Consider the following 14,941-nt stretch of genomic DNA (forward strand, 5'->3'; position numbering starts at 1 on the left):
GAGAAGTCTTTCAATTATTGGCTCCCAGAGTGGCAGAGCCATCTCCATAAAACCTCGTCTTTTCTCCTGTTTTCCTCTGCAACTGTTTTTGAAAGTTTATTCATGTTGCTTTGGGGTCAGGGAGACCTGGTTGATGCCAGGAACACTGGAATTCTAGGGGAAACAAAGTAAGATCGTACGTGCCCTTTTTGGTTCAATTATGGCTGTTTTGGAGAACAATATAAATAACTCCTTCATTTAGAGCAGTTGACATGAGGAAGGGCAGAGAGGAGGCTCGCTAGTGCCCCTCCCCCCCACGACCACTAGAGTGTGTCACCAATGCACACTCTCTCCTGCATGGGAAGTACTACTTCTCCGGTAAAGGCCAAACAGAAACACACTTAGTTAAAATCTTATATTTTAAAATCACCTCTGGTTCCCAGTGTGCCACTACAAATATCTAATTCCCACATGAACCCATCAGGTGGGAGGACCAGGCTAAATCATTCCCTCTTGCCAGGTGAGGAAGCCATGACTGGTGAGGCAGTCATTTGCACAAGGTCTCAGAGTGGCAGTGGGGCTGCGCCACCCAGGCTAGGCGCGGCCCACGCGGAGATTCACAGTGGCCAGCACGACTCGTCCCTCACCCTGCAGGATCTGCCCTTCCTTGGCCGCTGGTCCTCCAGGAACAATGGACTTCACATAGATCCCTCCAGAGAGCACACTCGTGTTAATGCCACCCTGAAAAACACAAGGCAAAACGCATCGTCTGTCTACCCAGACTGGAGGGCCTCCCCGGCCTGCATTACTGAAACAGCCCCCGTCTGCCTGCCACTCTAGCCCATTACCTCATCTCCGTTTGACACCACCTTATCGATTCACTTGTTTGCTAAGCCTATATTATCCATGAGCAGTAAGGTTAAGCCCTCATAAGCAGTCTAACAGCACGAGCTGCGTGAGGGGCGCTGTGCCGACCGCCCTCCGGCCCTTGGCAGGCGCTCCGAAAACGGTGTCACATCAGTGCCCACACCGTCTCTCCATAAGGGGCAACCAGCACAGGTGCATACGGTTACGGGCTGATAGCTGGGACATCCAAAAGCTGGTGCCCGGCATGTCCTGTGTGCCTGTGTTTTGGTGTGCAGATATGAAAGTAAAATTAAACTACACAGTGTTCTGTAACTTACTTTTTTAAAAAACTTAATAGTTGATCGTGAACGTCCCTACAGGTCACTAGATAAAAGTTTAACTCTATCTTTTTCTCCAATTTCTTCATGCATGTATACATACATACACAGAATTTTATGTCAGTGGGATTATATCATTCTTGTACAGTTTTTTCCTCCCTCCTCCAGGATCTGCCAGAGAGAGCTCAGAAACCAAATGCAAAGTGTCCGTCCTGAGTGGAGGTCTTACCAACCTGACTTTGTCCTGGCCTTGGAAGTGGGAGCACCAGGCTCTATCATAACCCTGCTCTGGAGGGCCCTGGGCCACCCCACTCACCTTTGGCTTGTGTCCCTGCAGCCCCACTCTGCTGCACTCTCTTTTTTGTCCAGATAACCTTAGAGTCAGGACCCATCACCTAATTTCACCCACGCTGCTCATCCCAAGTTTGTCCTGTGTCTCCAAGTTTGTTATTGAACTCCCACCCCTAGTAAGGCCCCAACTGACTTTCTTGGTTCACCAACTTCCCACATTCTGCTTGCACCAATGAGCACGTTATCAGAGGTTGCGGACGAGTGGAATGCCCACCAAAGCTCCAGAGGCACACCATTTCAACTGTTTACTGTCTGAGCTCTCCTAGTAACTCTTACAGTCACGCTGAATCCAAGTGTCCCGTCTTCTTTAACCAGTTCCACACAGTACATTCCACTGGCATTGGTTTCTGAAGGTGACGGAGGACAAGAAGAGCCAGCACCCTGCCCCAAAACAAACAAACGAAAATAAAGAAAGCATGAGGGCTCTTGTCCTGCCTAAGCAGCTGACACCTCTTATCTCTCATCTGCTCTCAGGGGCTGGAAGCATTGCACACCAAAAGGGGCATGAGCTTCAGGGTTGGGCCAACAGGGGATTTGTTCCCAGGCTTATCAGCTTCTCCCTGTATCACCCTGGACCTGTCTCTTGGACTCTCCATTCTTGGTTTCCCAATCCACAGAACTGGAACGAGAGATACTCTTCTAACTGACTATGAATGATGGCCTGCACGTAGCAGGGGCTCAATAAATGTAGGTCCCCTTCTGTTTCTACTCAAGATGCAAATATCATTATGAGAGCTGAAGTCATCCAGACATTTCCTAGAGCTTCACACATGACACTAGCCATGTGATTGCATGCTGGATACTAGACGCACAGCATCTTCTTGAGCAGAAGAAAACCCCAGGAGGAACTTCAATCAGCCACAACAAGAGCGGCTGCATTGGGTCTCTACTTTTTAGGGGTTGGATGCTTGAGGAAAGGACAGAAGATAAGAATTATCTATCAGGTGTCAGGAATTTTGCTTAGTACAGTGACAATAGCCATGTATGATTTGTATGTTCATTCATCTGATTATGCAACATTAATTGAGTGCCTATTATGCGCCAGGAACTGTGGAAGTTGCCAGAAAGATGGCAGTGATAAGATAGACCTGCCCATATTGAACTACTGTCTCGTGGGGGAAAGACTTTTAATGAACTGCACCCAGAAGATGGAGGCACAGATACTCCCAGCCTTTTGTCCTTTCTGCTCCCTTAGCTTAGCTGCTTCTTGGCCCACCATGTTGGAAAACACAACTAAAACATAGGAAACTAAAGAGGCTAAAGTAAGCTGAAAAATTATCAAGTCAACACAAGAAGTTTCAAAGAGATTGGTACAGTAACAGAAAAAAAAACAAAAACAAACAAACAAACAAAAAAAAACAGTTGTTCCAGAGACCCTCCCACCCTACGGTCTAGCAAAGTGTTTTGGCCGAATTTTAAAATTCAAAGAGTGAAGCAACCTTTGGAGGCTGAGATCCAAAGTGAGAGTGTAAACTCAACTAGCCACTGACGGTACTGTCTCCACAGACGGCCACGTGACCCTGAAGCGCCCAGTCTGTACACGCTGTACAGCGGTGCTACTGTCAGCCGTGGCCTAGGAGCAACATAACTTCTCCAGCTGCCCACCACACACAAGCTCGCAGCTCTGCAGCCCCACAGGCCCCAACCTGAAGCCCTCTCAGCCCTGCTTCCTGCAAAAGGGGTCCTTCCAAAGTGCAGCCCCAGGGCGAAGGTCTCCCGCTCTGGAGTCCCCTCTTCGGATTCAAATCCCAGCTCCGCCGCTTACGCCCTCAGAGACCACGGGCATGTGCCTTTCCTGTCTGTGCCTCGGGTACCCCACCTATAATTAACAGGACTGGTGATAGTAATTATCTCATAGGCTTGTCATGACGCTTACACGAGACAACACCTCCCAGTGCTCAGGACCTGGGTAAGCACTCAATACATGTAGTATTATTCTCTTGTTACATCTGGCTCTTCATGCAACAGGTGAGCACCAGGGCCAATTAGGAAGGACTGAGCAATCTTAGAGACCTACTGTGAGCCAGATCCTGGGCACTTTGGGCTCCACAGCTCTGCGGACAGGCATCACTACCTCTATCATAAAAGATGAAACTGAGGCTGACAGAGATGGGGTAAGTTGTCTGTGTGAACCAGTGCCAGCAAGAAAGAGAAGGCACACACACTCAGCCTGGGTAGTGGAGGAGCGCTTAGGCAAGGCCTGGTTTCAAAGGTGCTAGCAACATTTAGAGAAACCAGTAAGGAGAGCTAAGCACCCTGGGTTACAACAGTGGGTGCTGTTACCTTCTCTGAGGCTGATGAGTGAAGGAGGGAGTGGCTGATGGAAACTAGAGAGCAGTTCTACAATACAGAGGAGCGTGCTCTTCTAGAGGGACATAGCCAACCTGAGCACAGGCACAGGTACAAGCCTGTCCTTCCTCGTCCTCCAACTGCAGGCTTCTACCAGGGTGTGAAATTATACAGATATGCATATATATATATATATATATATATATATATATATATATATATATATATATATATATGAAGAGGGTGCCAAAAAAATGTATACGCATTTTAAGAAAGGATAATTGTATTAAAACGTAATAGTCAATATATACTGATAACAAAAGATGAATACAAGTCACATTTGACTTCTGCAATTACAAGAGGTGCTCAGAGTGGTTACCATCAGTGTCCAGACACTTCTGATTACGGCAAACTACTGCTTGAGCAACGTTGACCGAAGTGTTCACTTGCATATGTTTTTTTGGCACCCCCGGTATATCTGCCCCCTTCTAGGCACAGAGCTCCTTAAACTCTTGTAATTTCCTAAGTGATAAGGGACTAGGAGCATTTTTTTTTCTAATGTTTGGTGGCATCCCTGATTCCTGACACAAAGCTCCTAAATCCCTTGGAATTTCTTGGGTGATAGGAGTGGCTTTTGTTCTAAAGAGATAACTCTTGGTGGGCTCCCGGAGAGCTTCAGGATGGTGGCGGGTCACCAGAAAGACCAAGCCATGATTAGAAGCTTAGAACGCTCCACTCCCCCCCGGCCCCCATCCTCTGAGGAGGGGATAGGAACTGGAGATTGAGTTAATAATGATTGATCGCGTCTCCGTGTGATGAAACCTTCATAAGAATTTCCACAGTATGGAGTTCAGAGAACTTCCGGATGGGTGAACACATATGTGTGCCAGGAGGACGGTACACCCAATCCCACGGGGACAGAAGCCCCTGCTCTGGGGCCCCTCTCAGACCTTGCCCTATGCATCTCTTCATCTGGCTGCTCACTTATACCCTTTAAAACATTCTCTGTAATACATCGGCAATAGCAAGTAAGTTGTTTTCCTGTATTCTGTGAGCTGCTCTAGGAAACTATCCAACCTAAGGAGTTTGTGGGAACCTCAATTTGTAACCATGGCAGATAGAAGCGTGGGGAACTACTTTTGCTTGGCATCTGAAGTGGGGGCAAGCTTGTGGACCTGAGTCCTTAACCCATGTGATCAGGCACTAACTCCAGTCAGTTACTATCAGAATTGCTTCGTGTTGGAAAGCCCACACATCTGTTGTCACAAGTGTCGTGAGCGGGATAGTAGTGTAATAGTAAAGGAAAGCAGGGAGATTTTCTAGACCCAGGCAGAGCCAATCAGAAGACAGAGGGTGACATAGTCCACGAATGTCAGCGTCGCGGGGCCAAGAGCAGTCGGGAGAAAATAGACCATTCCACCCCATGTCCAAGGAGACACAGCCGGAGGGTGGTGGCTCTGGGCCGAAGCACACGGTTCTCCATACACCACAGCAGCCATGTTTTCTACCTCAGGTGTGGTTGCCAAGAGCAAAGCCACTGAGTTGCAACTTGAGGACCAGCTAGAGGCCAAGAATATGATACCTGGGTGTCCATGCACTGTCCTTGGCAGCAACCAATGTTGTTACCAGGGACATTTGTAATTAGTGACTGAGGACACGGGAGGCTTGAACACGGATCCCTGGGGTCTAGGCCCTTTGCCTTTTCCCCTTCATGTCCTTCTTAACACCATACAGTGCAGACATTCATTTCCATTTTGCAGATAAGAAAGCTGAGGGCCAGAGGGATTAAGTGACTTCTGTCCACCTGACATAGCAAATAGAAAGCAGAGAGGGGCTTTGGAGCCAGGGCTATTAGGCTCCACAACCTGTTCTCTTTCCTCCAAATTCTAGAGAGTGAACCACGGGCATGATTACCTTTAATGGGAGAGTGGCCAGCTGAGGCCTCCACCTGGGCAGTAAGCTCTGAGTCTCAGCCATTTCTAGTTCTTCAATATTCCTCTCCTGGTCTTGTGTGTGTGATGGAAAACTTCCCTGGTGCCCATTGCTCAGGTTGTCCGTAGAGCAGACCCCAGACTTGGCTGTGCTGTTCTTCCCATCGCTTGGGATATTTCCACAAACACCTATAAAAACAAGCCAAGAAGAAGTCAGCTGCTTGGAAAGCTGGCATCACGGTGGCATCTCTACGTGCGGTGCGGCATTTTCCTTCAATGACAGAAAGACTTTTTATAGCTGCTGGGAACAATGTGAGCTTAGCACCTCATGAAGATGATGCATTTAGAATAAAGGAAGGGAAGATTCTGGATATTATTTAGGAAGCTAAGTAGAGCTCTGCAAACAGCTATGAAAACGCAGGATCAATGGAGAGTTAATTATGCCAGCTCCCCTTATTAAGCTCTTGCCATTTGATGGGCAACACACACACACACACACACACACACACACACACACACACATATTTTTCCAAGTTTTTAATATATGCACCAGGAAGGTGTTATCCTTGTTCCAATTTGAGAAAGCAGCGACAAAATAATCAAGTAGCGTTCCCAAGATCCTACAACCAGCATACGGTGGTGCTTTTAAAGCTGGGCTCTTCCAGAGACTCAGCTGAGCACACCTATAATCACCATATGATCCAAAGTCCTTCAGGGGACTTTATGATACCCAGGCAGTGGACTCCCTGTGGGTGAAGACTGGGCCACTGATTCCATTTACCCCTTGTCTGACCCTTGACCTGGCACAGAGGAAAGAACATGAGTCTGGGAATCAAAAGGTAAAACCTCTGGCAAGGTACTTAATTCTGGACCTCAATTTCTTATACCTAAAATAGACACAATATGAGCTAACTTGTAGGGTTGGTGAGGCTTAGGGGTTATATACAGGGATTCATGTGGAGAGAGAGAAATAAGGAGAAATTATAGTTTAGTACATGGTAAATCCCATAAATGCATTGGCTGTTAATATGTTAATGTTAGTTGTACAACAAAGGTATATGGGAGGAAGGCGCACTAGTTAGACTTCCTTTAAATCTGGATATAGAAACACAGAAGGAGGTTTAACTACTTTTGATACAGACTCATTAGCACCAGGGGAGTTTGCAAGCCCACATGTTGAATGAATTTAATTTACTGAATTAGATTTGAAGTTATTCAAACCTAAAGGTATTCAGTAGAGAACGGTGGAGCCTCCGTTCTGTAATGCCTCATTCCTAGCTGGATCGTGCAGATTCGACTGCCACATGGCCCTGCCAGTGTTGTAAGCATCTGTTCATTTTCCTCCACACCCTCTACAAGAAACAAAGGCAGGACTTATGATTGAATTAAAAAGTCAAGCTGTGCAACTTATGTCCCACCTAATGGAAATACAAGCTAGGAGACCTTCTGTGGGTAATTAAAACTCAATCCACTGTAGACAGTGATGGCTGCTCACGATGGGAATGTTATGTCTTATCTCTGACCTTCAATCCAGACCGCCTGCCTCAACAGCAGCCTAACCAGGTAGAAATTCATGGCAATCCAGCCTCCATTCATGGTAACCCAACCAGCATCACCATGGAAAGTTCTCCCTCCAGCAGTTGTAGCAGCTGTGTAGGAACCCCAGCTGTGAAGAGGCAATGTTACCAACCAGTGACTGGGGACCCATGGCGAGGGGACTTGTAATTCACAGGCATTGTGAAAAACTCTTTGTCCTAAACTCTAATGTGAGGCTGTGGTTCGAGTCTTGCAGACTGTGTACCAGTTTTTGACACCCTCTAAAGACAGCAGTCCATCCTTGAACAACACAATCAATCCCAGCTCGGCTGCATTATGTTTCTGACACGAAAAAGGATTGTTTGATTAATCCTTTCTGTCCTTCCCCTGTGCAAAGTGTGCAGGGAAGAGCTAAAACATTGCAGGAAGAATTGTAACAATGTTGGGAAATCCAAGGGGCACAGTGAGCTGGGGCTAGTGTTGTAGAAGTTCTGGGGCAGGTCCCTGAGTCAGTTCAAACCACAGGATGAAAAGCGCGTGGCTGAGGTCCCAGCTTTGCCACCTCCCATCCGCCATGGATTCTGGACAAGAGGCAGCTGCAAGACCTGGGAGAGCCTTCCAGGGATCGTGTGTCCATGTGCAAGAGTGAAAGAGCATGCAAGTGGTTTTCAGAGGGTGAGGGGAATAGGGTTCCTACATTAAGGACCTAGAAAACGCTGGCTGCCGAGATATGACTCATTTCTGTACATAAGGGGAAAATGTACAATGACCTGGAATTTGAGGAAGAAAGCCATAAGCCTGGATTTGCAGGCTGCTTGCTGTTAAATTACAGGGTCATGCAACCAAAAAGCAGCGGTGGTCCCAGGTAACTGAGAGGGAAGGGGATGTTAACCTCCCCCATCACCTCCATCAATCCCCAAACCTGCCCCAAATAAATACAATAATATTATTCTTTTGTATAGGCAATTGTTGCTCTCTCATTCTTACCTAAAGGATGAATAAAAGCATCTTTTAAAAAGAACTCTGTTGATTTCTAACATGCCGAGCCTTATCCATGTAAGACAGCATGCTTGCCATGCAAATTGAACTTTAAGAACAGTTCTCAGAATCCTTCCCACCTGATTGCAACACCTAAGCCCCAACTATGTAGGATTCTGGAGTGCCACTTTCAAAAAGTACTTTGGTCACAAAAAGAATGTCCTCCCTGTCTTGTAAGAAGAGTGAGCAGAGAAACACACAATGGCGGTATCAGCCATGTCCAACGAGGGACTAGAGCAGGCCACTCCATTCAGCAGACAAGCAACAGTAGAGTCCATTCTGCCCCTGCAGTTGCACAGCTTATTGATTTTGCCACTTGGTCACTAATTTGCAAGCCACTATGGCGTGGAAAGCAATGCAAAAGACTTCCATGGACTCGAAGAACCAGTACTCCATGGTAAAAGTGTACCTGAAAATAAAGGAGGGTGGCCAGCTTCTGAAAGCAGGTGAAGACATACCTTTTGACTGAGAAATGATTAATTCTATGTTGTCAGGAGAATTCTGAATCATTCGAACAGCCATGTCGAACGTGAAGCCCTCCAGACTGATGTGATTCAAAGCTAGTATCTGCCCTCCTGGAAAAATAAAACATCTCAGTATCTGCCCTCCGGGAAAAATAAAACATCTCAAAGAAATAAAACGTCTCAATAGTACTATCAAAGAAATAAGAAACAGTAGTTCTTCAAGATGCATCTCTGAATTTGAAAAGACGTACCTGGTTTGATCTTTTTAGCCTTTTCAGCGGGTCCCCCAGGTATAACAGAGGATATAAAGATGCCAGGGTCAGCTTTGCCTACATCTTCTCCCTCGTTAATGACAAAACCTGTATCCAGTGATGTTTAAAAAGATGCTACTTAGTGATTTTGCAGCTCAGAGAGGTTAGATTATTAGCTTGAAATCACACAACTACTAAGTGACATCACTGATATTTGTGCCTGGGTTCTCAGACCCCCGCACAGCTCTTTCTACTCTACCAAGACACATGGTGAAAAGCGGATTGCCACCTATCAGTAAGCACAGCTAAAGCTAGGAACACAGCCCACCCATGTGCACTGGATTTGCTCCAGTAGATAGATAATCAGAGGTAGGAAACAGATGATTTTTAATTAAGTACTTTGTCTCCTCAGTGTCTTGTTTCTTGTGTGGTTTTAAGGGTCTTCTAACATAATAAATAGTAAGCGATGAAAAAGATTGACTATTCCACCCTATAACTAAGAATCTAAGTATACTAGAGAAAGGTTGCTACATGATACTATGAGAAAAAAGTCCTTTTCTATCCTGTGCTCAGATCCTCACGATATGCACTCCCAAATCTTATCAGGCCTAAAAGGAAAACTTGGACCGAAAAGTCCCACTGCTCTTTAGGGATACTTCAAGTGAGGAAAAAGCAGAAATGATCACTGAAAAGGCAAATTGGGAGAGGAGAGACAGCAACTGGGGGGGCTGGGAAGGGCAGGTTGAAAAATCAAAAAGGAAACTCACACACACCTCCCCCAAGCCCAGAGGGAGACACTGGGTCTCAGCTGCCAGGAGCCCTCTTACCAAAACCACAACGTGGATCCCGGTTCAATGTCACATGCACAATTTCTCGATCCAGTTCAGCTGTGAAGCTCTTTCTTTTATTTTGTGACCCTAGGAATCAAAACAGAGCCCCACATTGTGTTTTCCCTGCAAATCATCTGAGACTTAATACAACAGAGGAGGAAGTACATCATACATGTGCTCAGACATGTGTGTGTGCACACGTGTGCACACACATACACACACAATACTGGGACTGCATCTCTGAACACACTTCTGATGAGCTCACTGGGTCAGTGTGGCTCAGCAGGAGACAGGACAGGGTAGGGTGGGCCACGGTGCTTGTTTTCTGTACAACTGACTATATCTATTTTTTTTTTCTGTTTTGGTCTTGGGACGAGACAGAATTTGAGCAGACAGATACTTGCAGTCAGTGAAAACAAACTAAAATTAGAGCACACAGGTGAAACAGCAAAGCCTTCCCTTCCTGGGCCTCTGATCATCAGGGGTGCTGTGGTCCCACAGGCCAGCACAGGTGCCCTAAGAGCTTCCCCCGGCTTGGGTCTTGGAGGAGACCCAAAGCAGAGCCCTGAGGGTGTTCTGCAAATGGACATTCTGGGGTCGGCCTTCTAATGCTGAGCACAGAGCACATGGGAAAAGGACTAAATGGTGAACCCCCAGCTCTCCCTCCCCCAGGGACCAGGGTGAAACCTGGCAGACATTTCACGGTAAAAAGCCTCTGTTGGGATTCCAGATCCAATCCCCAGGCTCAGTGCCCATCGAGTATTAATATTTTCTCTCGTTCTGGAATTTCTTTGCCTTTCTGTTCCACCAGGGACGGACCTGCCCAGAGGATCATGACCCATGGGAATATGTTGAATACTGAGAGAGCATGTTCTGGGCCCGCGAGAAGAATATCGTAACTCAAAGGGATGCTGCATTTTTCTAACCACCACACTGCACAGCGAGCAGTCCCCGCGCTGGGCCAGACCACTGGGAATCTTCACCAGCACTACCACATTTCAGGTGGGCTAGCACACCCAGCCAAAGGCAAAGAAAGACTGCAATTGCTCTTCACAACCAAAAGCTGCTTGGAAAACAATTTTTAAAAAGAAAGAGATTAAAATACATACTGGGGAAGCAACCTGAAGCAGTGGCAAAAGACTTGGAGCAAGCATCACCTGTACGGTTTCCCTTACCCCAAAGCTGGTCCACGGCCCGGCCCACTGCCTGGCCCACACCTGTGCACACTCTCTGAGCAGGCAGCCCAGAGGCAGGCTCACAAGTCCTTGGCTTCTGGATCAAACAGGTACTCCCCAGCTGCTGCCGGCCAGTGCTGGGGCTGTGGGGAGAGGCGACAAGATGAGACAAGACGCCCTTTAGGCCACCTCCTGGCATCTGTGAGTACGGGTGGTGGCCTGGGGGAGGCAGCCCCGTGCCTAATAAGCCAACACGTCGGTACTTGTAGAGAGATCCCATCAGGGCTGATCAAGTTATACGCAGAGCACCAAGACTCACTGTGGGGTTGTTCTTCTTAGATGGGACCATAAAGTCACCCAGGCCACCAAGGAACCTCCCGATCTCTCTCCTTTGGATTGCATTTGCAATGCGTTCAGACCTCCATTTCCTTAGCCATTAAATAGGAATCATATTCTTATTCCCCAGGCTCGTGATGGCTCCAAAATGAGGTAGCAGTGGTGAAGCGCTGACACTTTTAGGGCTTCTGATGTGTTGTTGCCGCTGTTGTATTTTGCTGGGCCGGGCACGCTCCGGCACCCCCACCTATGAGTGTGGTGTTTCCTGAGGGCTCCACACTGTAGCTTACCTGCTTGATCCCTGCAGGCATTTGGGTTGGCTAGGCCCTCATCAGACCAGGCTGAGAACTAAAACCTTCCATGCAGGCCTTCAAATGGCCTTTGCCGAGCCAGCATTCTAGTAAACAAAGAATGTTCAGCGCCCTAGGAGAATAATGAATTACGTGGGAACCCTGCCCCACCTGCCTCACTGCTTTGGGCAGCTGGACCGAGGCAGGGATGCCGACACACGCAGCTTCCCACGGAGCCTCTCGCTGTATCTTTGGATTGGTGATGCCAGGTGCTCTGGGCACAGAGCCTGGCACTATTCAGAGGGGCCAGAGCTAGAAAGCGAAGAACAGTAGCAATAGTGGATAGAAAGTGGGTGCAGAGGAGAGGTACAAGCCCATAGCTATTCTTCAGAAATTAGGGGTGAGGCCTCCTTATGACTTGGCTCCTATTTATACTGTGCATTCCAGCAAATTCCGCCCACGTTGACTGAGATCCTAAGTGCCAGGCCCTGGGCTGGCAAGACACTGAGGGTAAAGGGAATCAGACTGGGCCCTGCCTTCTGGGAGCTCCCAGAGGTGGGGTGGCTGCAGGATGTGGGGTGGCTGCCTTCCTACCATGTAGAGCCGAGCAAAGTGCCCAGGGAGAGGCATTGGCAGAACGCTCCTGGGTTCAAAGGAAGGAGACACCCCAGCAGTATAAGAGGGGCCGAGAAAGGCGTTTGGGTGGGCCTTTGGAGGAAAAAAAGGGCTTTTCTGTCTCAGGTTTCAATGGCTCATGTGATCTGGGCCACACATGCAACTCTACAGTTTAAAAAGGAAAAGGACCAGCATGTAGTGCCAGTCGCAAAAGGACAAACACTGCATGATTCCACTCATAGGAATTGCCTAAAGTAGTGAAACTCGTAGAGACAGAAAGTAGAAGGGTTGTTGGCAGGGGTTCAGGGAAGGGAAAATGGGGAATTGTTGCTTAATGGACATAATTTCAGTTTTGTGAGATTAAAAGAGTTTTAGAGATTGGTTGCACAACAATGTGAATATAGTTAACACTCCTGAACGATAAACATAAAAATGATTAAGATGGTAATTGTATATTACGTGTATTTTACCACAATTAAAATAAGCAATTAAACTGCAAAACTAAAAAAAAAAAAAAAAAAAAAAAAAGCCATTTTATTACTGAAAGTCTCCACACGCTGGTCTCAGAGCTGAGGAAATAGCAGGTGCGCTGCTGTTGTCTGGAAGTTCACTGTTTAACCAGAAAGACAGGTAAATGTTGTGGGTGTGAAGGTGGATGGGATGAGATGTGGCTCTAAATGGAGCCCGTGAGGTCAAAGAGCCACCCTCTGCCAGCAGGCAGGAAAGGCTTCACGGCAAAGGCGACGTGAACCAGGGCTTGTGTACCAGGGTGGGCACCCCGACCTCTAAGGGGTGCTGAGGAGACAGCTGCTCAGGAATGGCTCTGGGATGGAGCGCCATCTCTCCCATGAAAATGTCTGCCTGCTGTCCATCTTCCCATCCTGGCTCTGCGCCATCCAGTCACATGCCCTGGGCTCCAGGTCAATAGCACGACCTGCTCCTGCCCCCACACACCCTGTGCTTGTCAGCTTTGTGGGCACCAGGAGGCAGCAGGGATTGTCTGTCTTGCTCACCGAGGACTCCTCAGCACCTAGCCCAGGACAGGCTCACAGCACGCGCTCAACTTATTTTTCTAGAAAGACTACCTGGGCCTTTGCTGAAGGTGTGCCTGCATATCTCCTCTCCCTCTCACCGTGCCCACATCCTACTGGTGTCACACACCCCATGCAGCTCCCCCAACCCCTTTCTTGGAAATCACCTTACCCTCAAGCGAGCCATAACACTGCAGCATCTGTGTCTGTCTTAAATATGAAGCCCATTCTGTCCCCTAAGAGGGTCTGTCTTCCTACGACCTCCCGGGAGACAAGGGGAAGGGTACCAACATTTGGACCCACACTGCAGACTCAGCCCATGGTCAGTATTCTATAAGACCCTTTAGTTCCCACAGCCACCCAGTGGGGTGGGTATTACTGTTATTGTCACTGGACAGATGAGGAAACTGAGGCACGGCTGTGTTAAATAACTTGCTCCAGATCACAGAGCACTAGACACCAGAGCGGATATGGGTAACAGACTTCTAGACACCAGGTTCGCTGCAGAACCCTATCTGAAGGGGACCCACGGCTGAGTCACCTTTACACCAGCCACAGCAGAAATGCTGACTGTCTCATCCATGTCACAGAGACCAACAGAGCAAAGTGGACATCAAGGCGGACAGCAAGGTGGGCCCTTGGCCCACCCCACCCTTCGGCCGCAGCAATGGTGGGCAGTGCATGTGAGCTCAGGCTCAGCTCATCCTGACAGTGCCCTGCCTCAAAGTCAGTCCTCCTCCTGTCCTAGAGCTTCCTGTACATCTTGGGTGCTCCGCACCCTCAGGTCTCTCCCCTTGGCCAAAAGACTAGGAGAGTTAGCACTTCCCAGACAACCTTCCTCCAGAGGAGAGAAGGAGCGGTGCATAAGTGTCCACCCTCTTGTCTTGCAGACAGACAATGATGGAGACCGGTACATTATTGGAATTGAGCCTTGGCTGCCCACAAGGGCTTGCCCCCCTTTTTTGACCTTCCGTCCTTCCCTGTCTTACTTTCCATGCTCACACCTGCTTTCTGTCATCATCTCCACAAAAACCACCTGCACCCAAGTCAGTGCCTCGGGCTGTGTTTCTGGGGGCCTCCCAGATGACCAAGCACCCTAGAATTCCCTTTTCAAGTAAGGGTTGTGAGTAACCTTTAAAGTGAATTATGAAGGGTTGTGAAAATTTGGCATTTGTAAACTAAAATTAGAGTAGTACCAGAGTTTACTTAGGATGCTAATCCAGCTTTCTACTGAGAGCCTGGCTTCCGGGCAATGCCTCAGAGTTCCTCCTGTGTGTGCCCACTTGCAGGTCCTTGGAAGCCCAAACATCCTCAGAAAGGGCACTTTGCAGTCAACACATTCTCTAGGTGGCCTTGAGCCAGTCATAGCTTCTTCAGGCTTTTAAACTGTAAAGTGCTACAAAGTACTATTACTTTGAATGACAGATTAAAGATGACCACACATGGTTTGACACTCCTCCTTCAAAGAGTGGAGTCTGTTTCTACTACTTTGAATCTGTGCTGACCTGAGACTACTTGACCAAAGGGTATGGCAGAAGTGAGGCAGTGCCATCTCTGGCCCAGCTATGAAGGAAGACTAGCGGCCTCACCTTGGGCCCTTGGAGCCCTTATGGGGACAGAGTCCCAGAGAGCAGTTTCCAG

At 48.0% G+C, this 14,941-nt stretch overlaps 1 protein-coding gene across 2 annotated transcripts in view; it reads right to left on the reverse strand.

Annotated features, from left to right (window-relative positions):
• FRMPD2 (FERM and PDZ domain containing 2) overlaps positions 1-14,941 on the reverse strand; it is a 155,310-nt gene that overhangs the window by 26,915 nt on the left and 113,454 nt on the right. The window contains exons 17-23 of one of the 2 annotated variants that reach the window (XM_081074185.1): positions 11,071-11,171; positions 9,851-9,940; positions 9,024-9,131; positions 8,767-8,883; positions 5,718-5,923; positions 1,791-1,895; positions 627-720 (exon numbers count right to left, since the gene is read on the reverse strand). In XM_081074185.1, the coding sequence (XP_080930311.1) occupies positions 627-720; positions 1,791-1,895; positions 5,718-5,923; positions 8,767-8,883; positions 9,024-9,131; positions 9,851-9,940; positions 11,071-11,171 (821 nt within the window). Of the gene's footprint in view, positions 1-626; positions 721-1,790; positions 1,896-5,717; positions 5,924-8,766; positions 8,884-9,023; positions 9,132-9,850; positions 9,941-11,028; positions 11,172-14,941 lie in introns of both variants that reach the window. The other variant, XM_081074184.1, reaches the window with a different exon arrangement.

The sequence above is a fragment of the Rhinolophus hipposideros genome (genome assembly GCF_964194185.1).
Source record: "Rhinolophus hipposideros genome assembly, chromosome: 15".
In the NCBI taxonomy this organism is placed as follows: domain Eukaryota; kingdom Metazoa; phylum Chordata; class Mammalia; order Chiroptera; family Rhinolophidae; genus Rhinolophus; species Rhinolophus hipposideros.